Source organism: Trachypithecus francoisi, unplaced genomic scaffold, assembly GCF_009764315.1.
Source record: "Trachypithecus francoisi isolate TF-2019V2 unplaced genomic scaffold, Tfra_2.0 Lachesis_group14, whole genome shotgun sequence".
Lineage (NCBI taxonomy): Eukaryota > Metazoa > Chordata > Mammalia > Primates > Cercopithecidae > Trachypithecus > Trachypithecus francoisi.
Window position 1 is genome coordinate 807,223 of NW_022681459.1, and position 20,593 is coordinate 827,815.

Sequence of the window (20,593 nt, forward strand, 5' to 3'; positions counted from 1 at the left end):
GTTAAAAGGAAAGAATCCAGTTGAATGTATGAAAAACATACCTGTACCTTTATTCTCACATCTCTTTAAATTCATACAGAATGAAATCATCTGTCTAATGAAAATAAGAATTCATTCACAACAAAACTTAGCGTTTCCAATGTTACCATTTTCTGTGATATGTTTTGTTCAAAGATGTATATATTTTCAAATATATTTTTATTTTATGAATAAGGAAGTCAAGATTAACAATATTCCAAGCGTATTACAATAGTTACTACTCTTAAGGCAAATAATAATGGAGTAAAGTATCATTTTGAAAATAGTTTAATGTCATAAATATGACTCTAACTCACTATAAAATACAGGCTTTATTAAATTATCTTTAGATTTTAAATATTTTGAGGTATATCATTCTCCATATTAACTTTTATGATCTTCCCTAAACCTACAATTATCAACTATTTGCTGCACTTAATCAAGTAAATATCATATAAAAGTAATCTTTAATAGAAGCACAAGTCATGCTTTTAAAAGCTTTTTTGTATTATTTGGAAAATGTTACTTTGGATTTTTCTTACATTAGGAAAAAAAATCATGATACGTTATCTAGCTATATTTTAAACTAAAGATGCTTGTCTATCCATTATTATGTATAGGGGTCAGAAAGAATTAATATCAAAAATCATTTATTCTACCTTTCCAAAGATAGGAAATCATTTATTTTTGTTTCCTTCAGAAAAACTTGGATGGTAACTTCCAAAGAGTTTCAAAATATTGACCATTGTTCTATATCTCATCAATTCAAAAGGTCATAACAAATGAAAGAAACCAACCTCTTTCTCTGAAAATGGGTGCCTAACATATAAAGACTGATAGACAATAAATGAATCCTTCAAAAAAATCTGGACTCAGCTATTGTTAATCTCGGAAAGAGATTAAAAATTTTATTTACCTAAGAAAAGAAATGTACACATATTGGAGAAATTTTCTGACATTGGTACTTTGTAAATAGTTGTTTTATGTTATAAATAAATCTAGAGTTCTACAATAGAATCTAAACTTTATCCCATGTCATATTTTTTTTAAAGTAGCACTTATTGCCAAGACAAAAAACAGAGCAACATTCTACATATTAATATTACCAATTTATCAAGTCTACCAGTATATGGTGTTTTGATGCTTCTTGAAACACAGCCCAATTTTTTGTGTAGTAATAACATTAGTTCAAGAGAATAGCAAATATGCATCTCTACAACAAACTATCATAATTTCACATTCAAAAATGAGAAAAGTCTTATATTTAACCATAACATTTCCATTTTACAACCTTCTCATAACTCTATTTTGAAGAGCTAATCTCTTAAGAGATAAAATTCATTCAGTAGACTGTTTAATAGACACTGACAATCTCATAGTCATTAAAAATGTGCAAGAAGACTTTATGATAACAAACACGCAGAGACCACTAAATTGATTTTTTTGAAGCTGAGCTGAACTCAAACTTCCCTTACAGATGTAAATGTTCCAATATGCACTATAAGACAAAATTACAGAGACAATAATTGCTAGGTGTGATTTAAAATCCAATCTTGCAATTTAATTTTTCCATATTTGCCATAAGGCATTAAACCCTATGTTTGACTGATGACTGACAGATGAGAACATTGTATGTGTTCAAACACACATATGTGTTTATTTTCTATTAAATAGTTTGATTTTATTTAACATGTATGAAATTTCCTTACCTTTGGTTTTTGATGTTTCTCCTTCTCTGAAACACTGGATGGCTTTCTCTTGAGCATTTTGAATTCTGACTACTCCTAGTGAGTGCACTTTCTGCTGTTGCAGAAACAACTGAAAACAGTCAGCACTGTGCTGTCTAATGTACAGCATCAGATAAGGTCGAGCCCAGGGACCTGCCACTTCCTCCTTCGGTCAGGATATGACTTCAACATTTACATGGGTATTTTTTTTTCTTACGGTAATTCTTTGGTAACTCTTTATTGTCTTGCTATATTCTATGAGGTATGTTCCAAATCTCATACTTAGACATGCCTGCAGTTACAAGAGCCGTAAGGATTTCAAAACAAAACTCATTATATAAAAGCAAAAATCTACAATGTATTCCATGGGTAGAAAAAAGAAAAATCAGAGATAATAACTGAAATAAAACTTGAGATGTTGGCTTTCTATTATTAAAAAAAATAAAAGAATACTCAAGGTAGTCAAGTTTATATATATATATATATATATATATATATTTCTTTCTTTCTTTCTTTCTTTTTGATACGGAGTCTCGCTCTGTCACGCAGGCTGGAGTGAAGGGGCATGATCTCGGCTCACTGCAACCTCTACCTCCCGGATTCAAGCGAGTCTCCTGCCTCAGCCTCCTGAGTAGCTGAAATTACAGGCGCGTGCCACCATGCCTGGCTAATTTTTTGTATTTTTAGTAGAGATGGGGTTTCACCATGTTAGCCAAGATGGATCTCCTGACCTCGTGATCCACCCACCTTAGCCTCCCAAAGTACTGAGATTACAGGCACGATATATTTCTAAATAAACACTGTTAGAAGATGAAATAAATAAAAACTGCTAGAAGACAAAATAAGTTAGACCTTAAACAATATTAATCCTACTTGAAGCATGTATGCATATATTTTAAAATATGGATTAGACCCATTCTAAATATAAATGGGAACCTGACTTTAAAAGTAAATGTTTATGCATATGTTACTTTTCTAATGTATTAAGATGTTGTAAAGTCCTGGTTAACAAAGAGATCAATTAAACAGAACCCCCAATTAACCATATGTCTTTGTGCTACAAACGATGCCATATACTGATAATTGCTGTCCTGGTGATGAGTCAATGGATCAATGGTTTATTCAAATGAAACGCCCAGAGCCTCTATTGAATAGGCCTAGTAGAGCTAATATGACTTACTAAGAGTTTCTTCATGGTTTTAAACTGTTTATTATAATGAAAAAAGCAAAATGCTCAGAAGTAAAAGGAAGAAGTTCAAGTTTTATTGTTAACTGGGGATTTACCAAGGGGAGACTTGCAAAATATATGAAACTCTGATTCTATTTGAGCAACCCCGATTAAGAAAATAAACCTAGATTTCTGTTTATAAATCCTCTGAATTGAAAAGCAGTAGTGCCATATTCTTAATCAGCAGCTTTTCCACATGGCAAATCAACTGACTTTGTTTCTCAGACTTCCCTCACACTTCTAAGCCCTACTCCCTGAGGCCCAAATTTTACTAATTCATTTAACAAATGAGACTCAAATTTCGCTAATTCATTTAATAAATATTAAACTGATTGTCTATTATGTGCTATCTGACAATATTTCAAACCCCTTGACTAGCTAAAAACAATGTTTTTGTTCTATAACAGAATTGAAAGAATATAGTTTTCAAGATTATGGTTAATATGCCTATTATTTTATTACCAGATAATAAAAGCAGACTTTTAATTTTGAGAAGTATTGAGCTAGTGTTTTCAAATTCTGACACAGAGCGAGAACACTGGAAAACCTGAGAATGCTGAGGTTGGGTAATTCCCTAGAAATACATCTCTTAGACTTTCAGTTTGGGCTTGGGTTAAGAAAGTAGGCTAGGCAGATCTTTTGTTTCATCTCTTAAGAAATTGAAAGTCATAAAAAATACATTTTTTAAGTGAACCTGTTGCACTCTCAACACCCCCTTTTCTTCATCTATGAATAAAAATTCAATTATGGAGTTGAATCAATAACAAAATGGCAATGATAATGCTTGTACTTACTACATGGTAGAGTTTTGTTGATAATAAAATGAAATATCAATAAAGGACATACTTATTAGATGATTCATCATTTCAGTAATGTTTTGTGTCAAAAAATGTTTGTGAACTCTAAACAGGCATGATGTTTCAAACAGTTTGGGGCGGTGCTTGCTGTAGGTTATATTTCTCCAGTGTTTCTATAATACAATGCTAAAGAATAGAGAACACTCACATTTATGAGACCTATGTCTGGACTAGATGCGGTTTTTAAAAGTGTTATACTCCAGCAAAAAAAAAATATATATATATATATAATATCCATTTATGGATCTCTAGGCACTTCACCATCTTTAACATTACAAGAAATATTTAAAATGTAAACAAAATAAGTATTTTCCTTCAAGTACAGGTGGAAAAGGAATTTTCCAATCGTTCTTTCACTCAAGAAAAATGTTTTCTGGGGGTTAAAAGACAGATTTGACATTTGAGGTCCCATTCATTACCTATGTGAAACTTCTTGATCCCCAAAAAGATCAAGTGACAAAGTGGTAAATGTTTTTATCAATTATCTACTATTTTATGGAATTTGGTGACATCAAGATAGTTAGTGAGTGACACAGTGATCCAGCAAGCTCAAAAGTCACAGATGGACAGAACAAGAATGAAGAAGAGTCAGTACTGAGCACACCTAACTCCTGACCATGTTTAAACCACTGGGAAACCTGTTGCTTAACATGTGTTCTGAAATAGGGAAATTGCAAAAGCACAGTCTTGGTGCTTTACCATACCTTAATGGTCTTACATCGCAGACAGAATGGAACTTTGTGTACAATATCTGTGTCACGAATCATGAGTAAAAATTTTAAAGAAATTGCAGTTGAATGACGAAGATTGAGGTGTATTTTTCAGGAAGTAAGGTGAGCCATAAAAGGATTGTTTCCGCAATCCAACAAATATTTTATTTAGTGTATTGCTAAAACACAAATCATAAAATTCAAAGCACAGGTAGAAAGAAACTAGAGATCATGGGACATTCAAAGCGATGTCCTCGATTCCGAGACACTGAGGATCTCCATCTACATCTCTCTGCCTTCCACCATCAGGTTGAAGAATACAATTAGATAGTAGTTTGGATTAATCCTACTCTACATTTTTTTTTTTTTTTTTTAGGACATGTACACTTGTTCAATGGATGAAGGGTTTTAAAATCAAGTCTTTTAGAATGAAACTAGATTACCTGCATTACTCTAACAGTTAAAACTTCTCTAACCTGTAGAGTTGGTTGGGCACAATCTTATGTATGCCTCCATGTATTGCTGGGACAACCATGACCAAGGGATATTTTATTAACTCTAACTGAAAATCCTCCTGACTATACCTCAAGTGCTTTGTTACAGGAGGACAACAGAGAGACAAATTTCAAGAATTTGAAAATAAGCAAAATAAGGTTGTCATCACAGAGCCCAACTCTGAAATTAACATTTAACATAAGAATAATCATTTTATAGAAAAAAAGAACTGTATTCCATTCAAACCTGCAGAATTTACTCATCTATGATTAAGAAAAGGAGTCATTCATAAAAGTAACTTAACCTTGATAAATCCTCTCTTCTTTTGGGCCCCCTCAGAGCAGGCTTCTTTCTATAGTACAGGGAAGAGAATTGTATTCAAAGAAGTTGAGTGGGGATATTGTGTTCCTACCTGTTTGTGGCTTCATGGAAGTGGAGATCCTACAACATACTAAAAAAAAACTGTTTCTTTCTAAGGGTTTCCTGAAATAAGTACACACTGGCATCTGATGATGTTCTGTGCAATTCTGTATTTAATAATTCAGATGATGGTGCCAAGCTATATAGAGGGGTCTTGGTGTTGTACCCTCCTCTAGTTATCTAGCTTATTCTTACCATAAGTGGATTAAACATCTCAACACCTCCTTGTTTGGATTTGGGAATTTAAGAGAAATGATGGAATGGATATTCCCCCTGCCTATGGGAGGGGTGAAGGAAGTGGGGGGACAGTTGCTTCCTTGTGAATCTCCTATATTTCCTAACTCTCTGAAGTTATTTACTCATTCTCTCTCTGGAGTTCCTGTTTACTAATTCCTTTCTCTAAGGGACCCAACCCCTACCCAGCTCTTGAAATCCCTGCTAATGTGTTACTAATTGAAAAGCTGTATAGTCACTTTTCTGCTTCTCCTGGTGACCTGCTCCAGTAAGTGACAAGCTCATGTTTTGGGGAGATTAGGGGAAGATAAAATTCTGATTCTGTTAACAGGAAGTGGCAAGAAGATGGGAGCTGCTGAGGTTTGCTGTTTCCAATAAGATGTGAAATCAAGCATATCTATCACAAAGACTAATTTCTTCTAAAAACTGGCCTCAAGTCTACATGAGAAATTAATATTTCACCTGTTAATTTCTCCTTATAAGACCTTGCCTGAGTTTCATTGCAGAGTTCCGAAAAAGTCAACTAACAACCATGAGGTGATACCCAAATAACTTCTAAATAATTAGTGAGTTTGGGGAGAATCTGAATTAATTTTACCTCAAACAGAAAAAGGACAATAACACAGACAAGTACTGGGAATTATCCATTCAAGTTGGTGAGTTAAAGAAAAAGAGAGCTTAGTCAACATTGAGTATCTTAATTCTCCAGACAAGATAATCTATTGCATGGAGATGAACACATCATGCCATTTTTAGCTGGATTTCAGTAAACAAAAAATGTGTTTAACTACTTCCCTTTGTTTTTATTTTAAGCTCTATGAATAAATGATGATTTAACTCCTTGGGTAGATATGTCTACAGGAGATAAAGGCAGTATTCATATGGACATCAAGTACCTGGAATCTGTGATTGCCATTTCTCATTATAAATTTAAATACTGCCATTGTGGTTCATTAGAAAGTATTCCCAGAAAAGGATCTACCCTTGATGTGCTCAAAATACTATGTTTCTGAGAGGTTAGAGTTGCTAGTCAGACTCTGGATATCTTGGGAAGCCTCTTAGAGAGCCTGGCCTGGCAAAATTACTGCTTATTTTAAATTTCCAAAGAGATAATGTAGCACATTATCTTGTTATCTCGGTTATAGAAGAAACAGATAATTGGGTTAAATAAAAAGGACCAATGATCTAAGATGAATGGTGAACCTAAAGAATCATACAGGATAAAACTGCCTTGAAGAGACAAAGAACTTCATAAATTACATCTATGCCTTACAAGATGTTTGAATGTAAGAGAAGACCGAGTATGAAGAATGAGTAGTATCAGTTCAAAGTGATTGGAAAAATTAGGGAGGCTGATAAAGTTTGAGATTCAAAATAAATGCAAATTACTCAGATTACTTCAATAAATTATAAGATTTCCTTTCTAAGTGATTTTAAAGTCATATAAGGACCATAAAGTGGTTGACATAACAAATAATGATAAAATTTAATCCATTTATGATTAAAAGTTATAATATTCATGAAGTAATATTTCTCCAAGTTAATAACATTAATAATAATGTCATCTTGAGTGTTTATTACATAAAAGAAATTATGCTGTGTGCTTTATAAATATTTTCAATACAATCTTCACAAAAATCTTCATGAGCTGGTACTAATATTATCATCCTCAACTTCCTGGTGGGGTTTGGTAGCATGTCTAGTTTGCACAGCTAGGAAGTGGTGGAGTCAGGATTCAATCCAAAGCCTCAGCTCATAACCATCACTCTATGTCATAAGTAGGTCTTGGCATACCTAAATACCTGGCATAAAATGGGAATGATTAATTTGGCTGTTGGGGTCAGGAATGCTAAGAGCTAGGGGGAGGGTAATGTTGAGTTGCTGGCTGCTGGTTGAAAGAGAATTGGTTCAATCATTACATGTGTAAAAAAAATTTAAACCAGTAAATCTGCAACCAATCCAGAACCCTTTCCTATAATTAAGATTCAGTATCATGGGGGCAAGTCTGCATTTCAGACCCCTCTCCAACCCAAGCTACCTTGCTGTGACACTTACAGGCCCTCAATTCTACCCTTGATAAAAATCATTGTCTCTAATTTTATGCTTACAAAAATGGGTGTAGGTAATCAGAGTAAAAGCACAAATGGGACTTATGCACACTTTATGAAATTCCTTTCTATGAAGTTCCTTGGTGTTATGGTCTGAATGTTCGTGTGGTCCCAAAATTCATATGTTGGAATTCTCACCCTCAAGGTGGAAGGTAATAGTAGGTAGGGCTTTTGGGAGAATTAGGTCATGGGGACAGAACCTTTATGGATTGTATTAGTGCCTTCATAAAAGAGGCTGTAGAGACATCCCTCACTCCCACTTTTCCACAATGTGAAGACATAGCGAGAAAGTGCCATCTATGACCCAGGAAACAGGCCCTCACCAGAAGAGAAATCCCCTGGTGCCTTCATCATGGACTTCCCAGCCTCTAAACTGTGAGAAATGAATTTCTGTTGTTTGGAAGCTACCCCAAGTTTATAGTATTTTATTATAGCAGCCCAAATGGACTAAGTCACCTGTTTTTGTTAGGGCATCTATCTGTAAAGTTACTATCATAAGCACATTCCATTTTCTCCTTGAATTGGAGGTTTAGCTCTCCAATTTCTGTTTCTAAAGAGTGTTTATTATTCTCCCAATCTTTGGCTCTTAATTTTGTGTTTTTGCTTGCCTCAATATCAAATCCAAATTGTGGTTATCGTCTTCACATTTCTACAATATTGTTCCTTTCTACATTTCTAAATGTCATTTAAAGTTTTGCAAATATAAAAATACTTACACTAAAAAGGTCAGAAAACACAAGCACCCTCTCCCATCCTTCTCTATTCCTGGACTTCCTCTTTCAACTCTTTTGCTGATCCTTCCAATATTAAAAAAACAAAAGTTTCCAGTTGGTTAGGTTTATTTTTCTAAATAATAGACCAGTATTTTCTTGATTGATGCATTAGGCATTATCTACTGATTCCTGTTTTTGTCCATGAGGATTTTGTACTCTTCTCACTTCCCAACTCCTTTATAATTATTTTGTTAAATCATTATTCACTATTTACATTATCATGATGTAAATAATATTATTCATGGCTGAGTCAAATACTGTTTAATGCTTTATGTTCCTTTTGTTGCCTATTTTTGGAATTTCTCCTGTCTTTCTTTTTATATGATTGGTTCTCTATATATTGTTAATATTTCCCCAATAAATGCTCTGGCAGTTATTTTAAGTGATTTGTTTCAAATATTTAATTTCAAACATCATACTTGTCATTTCAAATGCTCAAACACATTAGATGCTTTTTTCTGTTCTAATGTGTTCTAATGTGGTTTAGTTGTTCTCCATTGAGGATGGAATGGAATTTCTCCTTAATCACTTCCAATGATCTCTTGGCCTAAGTCTCACATGATGTTTCTTTTCGTCTGCTCTCTCATTTGCAGAAACACATCTCCGTAACAGAAAAAGGGCACTTACATCCTTTTAGACCCTTCACAGTTGAATGCTATATTGACTTGAAATCAAATTCTAGCCTGGAAATCACTTTTTTTCTTAATATTTAGAAGGCTTCTCCAATTGTCTTCTAGCTTTCAGAGTGTTGAGAAGTCTGCACAAGCCATTGTGATTCCTGGTTTGTTGTGTATGGACTGTTTCCCTCTTTCTTTTTCTCTGCCTCTTTCCTCTGTATTTTCTTTGTATCTTTGGTATATCCTAAAATATCATATTATGTGTGTTGATATGGGTTATTTAAAAACTTCTCTGGCCGGGCGCGGTGGCTCAAGCCTGTAATCCCAGCACTTTGGGAGGCCGAGACGGGTGGATCACGAGGTCAGGAGATCGAGACCATCCTGGCAAACACGGTGAAACCCCGTCTCTACTAAAAAAATACAAAAAATTAGCCGGGCGAGGTGGCGGGCGCCTGTAGTCCCAGCTACTCGGGAGGCTGAGGCAGGAGAATGGCGTGAACCCGGGAGGCGGAGCTTGCAGTGAGCTGAGATCCGGCCACTGCACTCCAGTCCGGGCGACAGAGCGAGACTCCGTCTCAAAAAAAAAAAAAAAAAAAACTTCTCTTCAGGCCTATGTTACCTTGATAAGATCTGCATCTCTCTTTGTTCTCTCCTTCTGGAAACTTATTAATCCAATGTTCAACATACTGGATTGACACTCTTATTTTATTACATTGCTCTCTGTTTTTCATTTATTTGACCTTTAATTTTCCAATAAAATTCCATTACTCTTTCTACTAATTACTGTAAAAAATGTAACAAATATTTTATTTTAGCTAGGTTTTTAATTTGTATAAATACTTTCTGATTTTTCCCTTTTCATAACATTCTGTTCTTAAGTTTTGGAAAGGCAGTGGCATGTAATGGTTATGAGGGTGGACTTTAACCACACTGCCCAGGTTCAAATCCTGACTGTCATTTAACTGGGTGCCCTTGACAAGTTATTTAGCCTTTCCATAAAATGCACATGATAGTAATGCTTGAAAGATATGGCTATGAGAATGAAAAGAGACACTATTATGGAGTTGTTGGAAAAGTGCTTGGCACATACTAAACACTAGATAGTAACAAGTAAATACTTGGACTATTATCTTTCTGAAGTTATTAATTATCATTTTTACAATTTTCCTTCTATTCCCTTCATTCTCTTGTTTTATTCTGACTTCTTCTGTTTGCTTTGATTTCAGTCTTTCATATTTAGGCTGCTGTCAAATGTCTGGAGATTGTGCTCTGTAGATACATTAGTAAGATCATGGTATGAAAACTCCTACTGGAAGTTCTATGTAAATGGGTGGGCCTGTCAGGTGATCAAGTAGCAAGGAAGCTTTTTGTTTTCTTTTTTTTTTTTTTTTTGAGACGGAGTCTCGCGCTGTCACCCAGGCTGGAGTGCTGTGGCCGGATCTCAGCTCACTGCAAGCTCCGCCTCCCGGGTTCACGCCATTCTCCTGCCTCAGCCTCCCGAGTAGCTGGGATTACAGGCGCCCGCCACCTCGCCCGGCTAGTTTTTTGTAGTTTTTAGTAGAGACGGGGTTTCACCGTGTTAGTCAGGATGGTCTCGATCTCCTGACCTCGTGATCCGCCCGTCTCGGCCTCCCAAAGTGCTAGGATTACAGGCTTGAGCCACCGCGCCCGGCCTTCTTTCTTTTTTTTTTAATTTTTAATTTTTTTGAGACAAGGTCTTGCTCTGCCACCCAGGCTAGAATGCAGTGGCATAATCATGGCTCACTGCAGCCTTAACGTCCCAGGCTCAAGCAATCCTCTCACTCAGCCTCCTAACTAGCTGGGGTTATAGGCATGCACCATAATGTCTGGCTTATTTTCTATTTCTTGTAGAGATGGGTTCTCACTGTCTTCCCAGACTGGTCTTGACTCCTGGACTCAAGAAATTCTCCTGCTTGGCCTCCCAAGTGCTGGGATTACAAGCATGAATCACCACACCTACCCCGAGGAAGCTTTTTCATCAGAAGCCCCGCAAATGCCAGTTTCTGGAGTTCGTTTCTTTGTGACTATTCAGGTCTGTACATACTAACCTTTCCATGCCCTGCTGGACTGTGGAGAAAAGAAAGTAATTTCCTTGTTGCCTTCAAAGGCTGAGCCTCTCAGGGCCTCTGTAGTGCACACTGACTAATTTCATTGCAGCCTCCTCGTCTACAACTTCTGAGATTGCAACTTGCTCCAATTCTCCATTCACCTTTTATTATCCAAAACATTAGTTGACATCCTTTCTACCCTTCTCCCAAATCTCTTTGTCTCTTTCGGTTTGCATCTTCTTGGTAAATGTATGTAGCTATTTAAACAAAGTCTAGTTTTTGTCAACTATATTCCTTCACATTTTTATTAACTCCAAGTCTCTTCCTTCATCCTGCCCTTTAAAACATTTGCACATATCTATCTTATTTGCTCAGCTCCTAATTATATGAAACACATGGCAGGTATTGATTCCCATCAATACCATCCCTACCTTACAGCTTTCAGACTGGCATAGGGACATGGCAGAATGACACAGTAGGAAGAAGGCAAGACACACACATGAAGCCTTTCCACTGAAGCCCATTCTTACATCTAAGTGACTGTGCTTTCTCCACATTTTCATATTCTTCTCACGAGCACAAAAATATAGTATTCTGTGGAAGAGTTTGCCTTTTCATTCTTTATAAACGGGATAAAACAATCAAAACTCAAGTTTTTATTAAAAATCTTCAAAATAATTTTTAAACTTAGAGTGTTATTCAGTACCACTGAATCATGCCTCATTTGGCAGAAAGGCAGTTCTGTCCATATTACAATACGACAGAACAAATTGATCTAAATTTTGCACAGAAGTGCTTTGTTATTAACTTTTATCTGAACATAGTACACTTCGTGTATAATATTAAAATCCCCTGGTTAATTCATACTTTATTCCCCAGAAGCAAAGAGGAAAGCAGATTGTACTGATCAATAGACCATGATTTCCTGTCTCTACCTACAGAAGAAAAATGCAATTAATAGAATTTCATTGAAGAGATATATATGAGCTTCCTTTCCTCAGAAAAGCTATTCGTAAACAGGAAGAGCAAGATCATTTCTATTTCCTTTCTATTTTCACTCATCATAGTGACCAGATTATTTTTCAGGCCTGGTCATTTGAAACTACAAAGTTGTAAAGCTATAGGAGAGAGTAACTGTATAGTCTACTTCTTAAAACAATCAAAAGCCTCATATGATCTTCATGCTATCAACTCTGAGAGCAATATAATTATAAGATGAAATACTCCAATTGCATGTCAGTCAAAATCAAATTTCATATGTATATTACATAAATATGCATATATACTTAGGTATATATGTATGTGTACATGCATGTGTGTGTTCATACACATACACATATTAGGATGTTTCAGTTAAATGGAATTCCACCTTTTCTTTGTAACACGAAGGGTAATGAAAGAGCTTCTTAGGAGACGGAGTATATTTTAAATAGGTGCACATAGCCTTCTCTCACCAAGCACAAAAGTGAGGTTTATACATGGAGTGCAAAGCCACAGCGAGGCGGGCCACCTCGGAAACCTACCTGCATTCTAATTTTAAAGCATTTGCATGTGTCATTTGTGGAAAGAGGAAACAAAAATCTAGTGATCGTTTACAAGATTTTAGAAACATGTTACCTGCAACTCAATTCTATTTTTTTCTCTAATAAGAAAACTTTTCCATAACATTTGCAGCCATGCTTATGAGAAATGAAAGAAAAATCTGGTTTTCTTTGTCAACTGAGTATATAATAAGTCAAATATCCAAGTTAACATCTGTGCCCAGCAACATCCTCTCCAACCAGAATAATAATAATAATAATAATAATAATAATAATAACTGATTAACTACAAACCAATATCTGATTGGAGAGAAATCAGATTTCTTGTTATGTTTCTGAGGGCATGTAATTCTGACCTCCTGAAGTGGCCCCTGCAAGCAGTGAAACACTCAGACTATTAGCTTTTGGCTGAGCAGGCCTGGCAGAAGGGTTTGCTTTTCCTTGTCCTACCCATCCACAGAGGCCCTGTGCTGTGAAGAGAGCATGTGGACTTTGGAGGAGTGATGTAGAGTTGAGTTCAGACAAGCTACATGAACTTGAGCCTGACACCTGTCTTCTCTGAGTCTCAAATTTCCTCATTCATTAAAAGGAGAAAATAACATTTTTTCCATGAGATTATAGTTGGGATTAAATTGTGCAATATGCATAAAATTCCTGACACACAGACAGTCTTAACAAAGACTCATTCCATCCTCTCTCCTTCAGGGACAAAAGTAGAAAGCATGAGATTCCTAGGAATTCAAATCCCATACTTCTTCTAGGAGGTGGTCATAGTGTGACCCAGCTTCTGGGGAACATGTTCAACCCCTGTTTTCAAAGCCTGGACACACATCATTGCTCTTTTAACCTGGTGCTTTCTTGTTGTCACATGCTATAACGATATTTGAATATGCTATTTATCCCCGGCTACCAGTTAAGGGAAATTTCTATGGGGAATTCACTTCTGCTTTCACTTAGATTTAGCATTTAACTGTGGATTTGCAATTGCACTTGACACAAACTCCACACTCTTTTCCATCACCAGGAAGGCTGGAACACCTCTGGCCTTTGCCTATCTATGCCATTCTCCTTTCTTTCTCTGACCTGGTCACGCTGTTCTCTCTGCACTTGGACCACCAGTCAGTTCTTTCCTATCCTGGGATTTTGCTCAAGCTCTTCCTTCTGCTGGAAGTGCTTTTCCCTTTACTTTTGACATGGGTGGCTCCTTGTCATCAAAGTCTGCTTTCCTTCAGGCCACCTGTTCATGGAGGTCCTGCGGTGTGATGAGAGCATGTGGACTTTGGAGGAGTGATGGCATAAGCCTTCATGTCACCTCCACAGAGGGCTGTCTCCAAGCAAGCACTTATAGGTGCTTGATTGTTTTTACTGTTTTGATGATTTTTTGTGTTGTTGGTTTATTTTGATTACTGGAAGGCAGAAGTTAGGACTATTGCTAACACCTGGCAGACAGGGGCTCAAGAAATGTTTGTTGAATAAATGAATCGTCTCAACTGTAATAGGTGTGCACATTATAGGCCACCTCCTTAGATTGACAAGTAACAGGTTTAAAACGGCAGAATCCGTGCCCCTCAAAACTCAAAAGGATTGTGGCAGGTAGAACAAATGTTGAATTAGACAATATCAGAAAAAAAATCAGCAAAAATTTGGAAACACACACACTACAAACTATTAAAAAAAAAAAAAACTTTTGGCCGGGCACAGTGGCTCATGTCTGTAATCCAATCACTTTGGGAGGCTGAGGCATGTAGATCCACATGAGCTCAGGAGCTCAAGAGCAGCCTGGGCAACATGGGGAAACCCCACCTTTACTAAAAAATACAAAAAAATAGCCAGGCGTGGTGTTGCACACCTGTAGTCTCAGCTACTTGGGAGGCTGAAGCAGGAGAATCGTCTCAACCCAGAAGACGGAGATTGCAGTGAGCCAAGATCGCATCACTGCATACCAGCCTGGGTGACAGAGCAAGACTCCATCTAAAAAAAATAAATAAATAAAATAAAAACTTTCTGCTGTATGGAGAAATTCATAAGATATGTCAAAATACCTTCCTAATGATGATAATGATCTATTATTGATCTTTATAACATTCTGTCCCATGGCTTCAACATCTTTTAACATAAATTATTTTATTCTAACCAGCTTTCCTGTGAAGTACTTATTCTGATTCTTATGCATATGAAAAACTATTTGAATTTCCTTTTCTACCGACTCAGCTCCTGATTCCAGGACTTCTAATTCTGAACCCACGAGTTCTCCTGCAAAGCATTCATTGAAATGAACTATCTCCTTACCCACTGAAAGAAATTATGCCGGTCCCATCTCCCCTAAAATCCTGGCCCTATAATTCTCTGAATATTAGAACTTGACTTGAATTTGCAGACTCCTGTTTGTGCAGATAGTGTTTTAGAAAATCAACACTTCTCCTTTGGAAGAGAAAAGAAACTTTCTTTACAAGATAATAAATACATAGGGGAAAAACATGGGCTTTTGTTTGTCTAGTTTATGGTGCAATCAGTATGTCATGTGGTTCATGCAAAGGCAGCTTCTTTATTTCAGCCAGCAAAGGTCATCTCTTCTGGCAACCAGTAGGTGAGCAGAATCCACTCAGTAGTATCACCTTACCAAGGCAGCAATGGGAAAACTACAGAAGTTTGTTGCTGGTCGTTAAACCAGCACAGCTTTGATCACCACCTTGGAAAACCCTAACAAGTTTAAGAGTCTTTTCTATGACTGACTAATGTCTTGACTAGTGAAGGGCTCTTGGGAGAATCTCTCTCTGTCTCTCTTTTTCCAGAGACAGGGGCTCTCTCAGTTACCCAGGATGTAATTCAATAGCATGATCATGGCTCACTGTAGCATTAAACTCATGGGCTCCAGAGATCCTTCTAGGCTTCCTGTATTGCTAGGACTACAGGTGTGGGCCACCATGCCTGTCTGATTTTTTTTTTTTTCTTTTCTGCAGAGACAAGGTTATCCCTATGTTGCCAAGACTGGCCTTGAACTCTGGGCCTCAATTTATCCTCCCACTTCTGCTTCCCAAAGTGCTGGAATTACAGGTGTAAGCCACAAAACTTGGCCTCAAAATCCCTCTTTCAGGCAGACAGAGATAAGAAATAATGGGATTTGAATTCCCCACAGGCATAATATATTGTTTCTGGGCTCCTCCCAGAATTCTTGTCATGCTGCAAGATTTGGAAGAAGCAAGTTTCATCTTATTTGTTTAACAATTATTTACCAAATGTCTATTATGGGCCTGGGACTCTGTCAGGTGTCCAAAGATGAAAGGTATGAGCTGTGCCTTCCAAGATTTCACAGTTTAGTGGGAAGACAGGCAGATCAACAGAGAGTGAGAATCCAATGCAACATGTTCTGTATCAATCTGAGATGTAATAAGCAGTGAAAGCATAGATGATAAACTGTTAATTTGCCTGGAGAAGTTAGGAAATGTTTTACTAAAAATGTAATTCTTGAGAAAACATTTAGTGAAACAGGAATTTGTCAGGTGGACAAGATAAATGGAGGGCATAATCTAGCAATCAGCAGAGTATGTGATAAGATTAGAGGCATGAAATTGGTATTAAAACCATCTTTGCAAGATTATGACAACAAGAAATCTGACATAGCTTACTCCATGTTGCTTCTGACCTCCAGGGTGTCTTTGGTCATTCCTGAGTGTAGGTGAAGTTAACTTTGGGAAGAATTTAGTTTATAGTTTAATCTTAACGCAAAGATTAAACTTCAAAGCATGTCTCTTTCTTTGTTCAGGTAACATTATGCAGACAGGAGAGCTCTAATAGAACATTTTGGACCAAACTGAGAGAGAAGAGTGGTGATCTTTTCTGCATTCTGTACGTCTGTTTCATAGACAAGAAAACATTGAGGAAGTTTAGTGATCAACAAGCTTTAGAATTTTTGAAAATTGGGAGAAAGGTATATCTCTCTATTTCCCACCTCTACGTCATGCTCCACATTTTAGTCAATGCCTTTTATCCAACCACAAATATAACTGTGTCTCTCTCTTGCTTCACAATGGTTCTTCAATGGTTTCCCACCCCATACAAATGTATACATGCTCACCTTACATTCAACTCTACACTGTTGAGCATAGTATATTAGCTTTCCAAGGCTGCCATAACAAAGTCGTACAAACTGGGTGGCTTGCAGCAGCAGATATTATTGTCTCAGTACTGGAGGCTATAAGTCCAAAACTAAACTGTCTTTGTAAAACTAATGAAAGGCCACACTGTTAAGCTTTTATGAGAGGGGCTTGAACACTGATAAGTTAGACACAGTTTCTAGAATTCCTTACTGCTCAAGGGTCATGTAGCCAGAGGTTACAATATTTGTGACTTCCCCAATTTCTCCTATAGATAATATCGCTACTGTAGAATCTAAGATCAGTTTTTTGAGATATCTTTCACACTGCCCCACCCAGACTCATGACTCAACTGGTCATGTGGCCTCATCCAGAGGCAGACTCAGTGCTCAAGGGCCATTTTCAACACCCTGTGATTTCAGTCCCCAGACAATCAGAAGCAGCCATTTCTTTACCCCCTGCCCACAAAATTGTCCATAAAAACCACCTCTAAGCCTTTGGGGAGACTGAATTGAGTGATAACTCTAGTTCTTCTGCATGGGCTGGCCTCAATCAATTAAATTCTTCTCTACTGCAATGCCATAGTTTCAGTGGATTTATGTTGTTTGCATAGTTGGCAGGAAAACCTGTTGGGCAAATACAATATGGTCTAAAACTGAGGAATAATTCCCTACATGAAATGTGTATGATAAATAAGGAGAAAGACATGGGAGGGGGATGACAGGTGTTAGTTTACAGCCAGATTCTGAAGCATCTGGATGGCGTGTGTTATGGGTTGAACTGTATGGCCAAAAAAGATATGTTGAATTTCTGACCCCCAGCACCTCAGATTGTGACCTTATTTGGAAATACAATTGTTGCCAATGAAATTAGTTTAGTTAAGATGAGGTCATATGAAGTAGGGCGAACCCTTAATCCAATAAAACTAGTGTCCTTGAAAGAAGAGGGAAACTTGGACACCCATACGCACAAAGGGATGACCATATAAGAACAAACAGGGAGACTGGCTGTGTGAAGATGGAGGCAGTTAGTGAAATTATGCCACCATGAATCAAGGAGTGCCTAATGTCCAGGGTTATCAGAAGCCGAAGAAAAAGGAAGGAGTCTCTCCTAGAGGCTTTGAAAAGAACATGACTCTGCCAATACCTTGATTTTGGACTTTTAGCCTCCAGAACTGAGACAATAATATCTGCTGCAAGCCACCCAGTTTGTACGACTTTGTTATGGCAGCCTTGGAAAACTAATCCTATGCTCAGTAGTGTAGAGTTGAATGTAAGGTGAGCATGTATACATTTATATGGGGTGGGGAACCATTGAAGAACCATTGTGAAGCAAGAGAGGGCCACATTTATATTTGTGGTTAGATAAAAGGCACTGACTAAAATGTGGAGCATGAAGTAGAGATGGGAAATAGAGAGTACTTTTCTTCCAATTTTCAAAATTTCCAAAGCTTGTTGATCACTAAACTTCCTCAGTGTTTTCTTGTCTACGAAACAGACATACAGAATGCAGAAGACATCACCCCTCTTCTTCTCTCAGTTTGGTCCAAAACGTTATATTAGAGCTCTCATGTCTGCATAACGTTACCTGAACAAAGAAAGAGACATGCTTTGAAATTTAATCCTGCCAGATCCCCTTACTTAATGATGGGAATGTCACAATGAAAGATGATAGTACTAATATTATAATATGGACTCTTAAAATGATTTTGATATTGATATTTTTATGATTAAAAAATTCAGTTGAAAACTCATCATCAATTTGACTTCCCAGAATTGTTTTTCTTGATCTTTATCCTAATTGGAAAAGTGAATTCATATTCATATCTTGAACTGTCTACTCCCATGCAAGCAAAAATGCTAAGAAGTATTCTATAAGTAAGATCAATACTAAGGATACTGTAATAAAGCTGTAATTTTCTGTTACGTATTTTCCTCCAATGTAATGAACTGTTATGATAATTGATAGCTTTAATGAAAGCAAAGGACTGCTGTCTAATTTGGGTAGGTTGTATTCCAAGCTATGATGTTCCTAAGTCTATGTACTCTTTAGCTGTTTCTAATCTTGGATAGTTTAAATAGTTCTTATTATAAATGCAGAAAAATTGAGTATGTTTTCAGTATTTCAAACAACATAAATGCACATGCACACACTTTACAAGTCATATATCTTTACTGAAATGACCAAATTCACTAGAGAGCAAGGAGACACTGCTAAGGTATTCTGATTCACATTCTGCAAAGTCATCATAACCTCCTGAGACACAACATGTCTTTGCATATATGAGTAAATAATTTAACAACTATAAGATACGTCCCCATATATCTTTCATTTCATTTACTGGAATACCAAAACTGACACTGATGCCAAAATAGTAATTATATGAAATAACCAAAAATGTAAAGTCCGTGTTTCTAATTGAATTATATTGAAGGAGAAATTTAACCTGATGTCACTTCGTTTTGAACACGAATCACACAGTGATATTATTGAATTAAGACTCTGTAAGTATGAAAAACTTTTGTGTACACAATTTAGTATTCAGATGTCTTTGGTACTTTTATGTAAAATCATAAAACTTATTTGGGGAAGTTAAGGCTCAGAGAAGAGCTGAAGAAGCTCAATTTATGGGGGGAAAAATAAAGCTGAGAGCAGCACTGGGTCTAGAGCCCAAGGGTCCCCACTTGTGGCACAAATGTAGTGTAGTCTTGTCATGTGAGTGACCTTATTCCCCAGTTACTAAGCCCTGGGTACAAAAACAACAGCGCTTTCTATACTTCGTGATTCATAAAAAATGATATTTTAGAGAGATGAGTGGCCTTAAGCAGAATTGCACAATAGTTTCTTACCCTGCAAATCAAATGTTCTCCAAGGAAAGAACAGGTATAAAATACTTGGAAGGAGCCGTGAATGCCCCATGTCAGCAATTGACATATGTGTCAGCATAAGTAGTGGTAGAGTTATCTCAGTAGGAAAAGATGTAACAAGAATATAGGCACCATTAAGATTAGTAGCAAAAGCGAACCAAAAATCGCTTGTATCTGCATGGGGTGGTCAAGTTGGGTACACTTACCTGCCTACTGGCATTCATTCATTTTGTCATTCCTTTACCCCAGCACCATTTTCGAGTTCCTACTATACGTCCATCATTGGTAAATACATTCATTTTTTAAAAGTCTGATTTGCTTACACTATCTGGATTTTTTAAATGACTAATATCTGGTTCTGAACCCATGCAATTGATTTCAAATCAGATAATCTAAGAGGACCTTAGATGCCTCCATACTGACTTGAAGAAGAGTTTTATGGAGACGCAGATGGAGAATATGGATTATATGTTTAAAAGCCACCATTTCCCATACTCTCATACTCAGTCTCATTCAATATTAAAGCATAGAGGTAGATGAGAAGAAGGGAGATTTCTTGGAAGAGAAAAATGAACAAAATGAGCAAACATTTATTGATTATCTGCTATAGATTACTGGATCTCACTAAATCCTCTTAACAACAGTATCAAGTGTTATTGTCTCCTGTGTTGCAAAGAGGAAACTGTGGTACAAAACAGCTAACTCACCTAAAGACAAAAAGCTAACTAGTAGTCAAGAGGTAAACCCAGGCCTGTCTGACACCACTACACCACACAGCCAAACCTGCTATGCAGAATAAAACTCACAAGCAAATTAGTGGAGAAAGATGATAAAC

At 36.7% G+C, this 20,593-nt stretch overlaps 1 protein-coding gene across 2 annotated transcripts in view; it reads right to left on the reverse strand.

Moving 5' to 3' along the window:
• Positions 1–1,879, reverse strand: part of SAMSN1 (SAM domain, SH3 domain and nuclear localization signals 1) — a 61,367-nt gene extending 59,488 nt beyond the window's left edge. The window contains exon 1 of one of the 2 annotated variants that reach the window (XM_033232174.1): positions 1,728–1,879. In XM_033232174.1, the coding sequence (XP_033088065.1) occupies positions 1,728–1,784 (57 nt within the window). In that variant the 5' untranslated portion in view covers positions 1,785–1,879. The remainder of the gene's footprint in view (positions 1–1,727) is intronic. The other variant, XM_033232175.1, reaches the window with a different exon arrangement.
• Between the last annotated feature and the right edge of the window lie 18,714 nt (positions 1,880–20,593).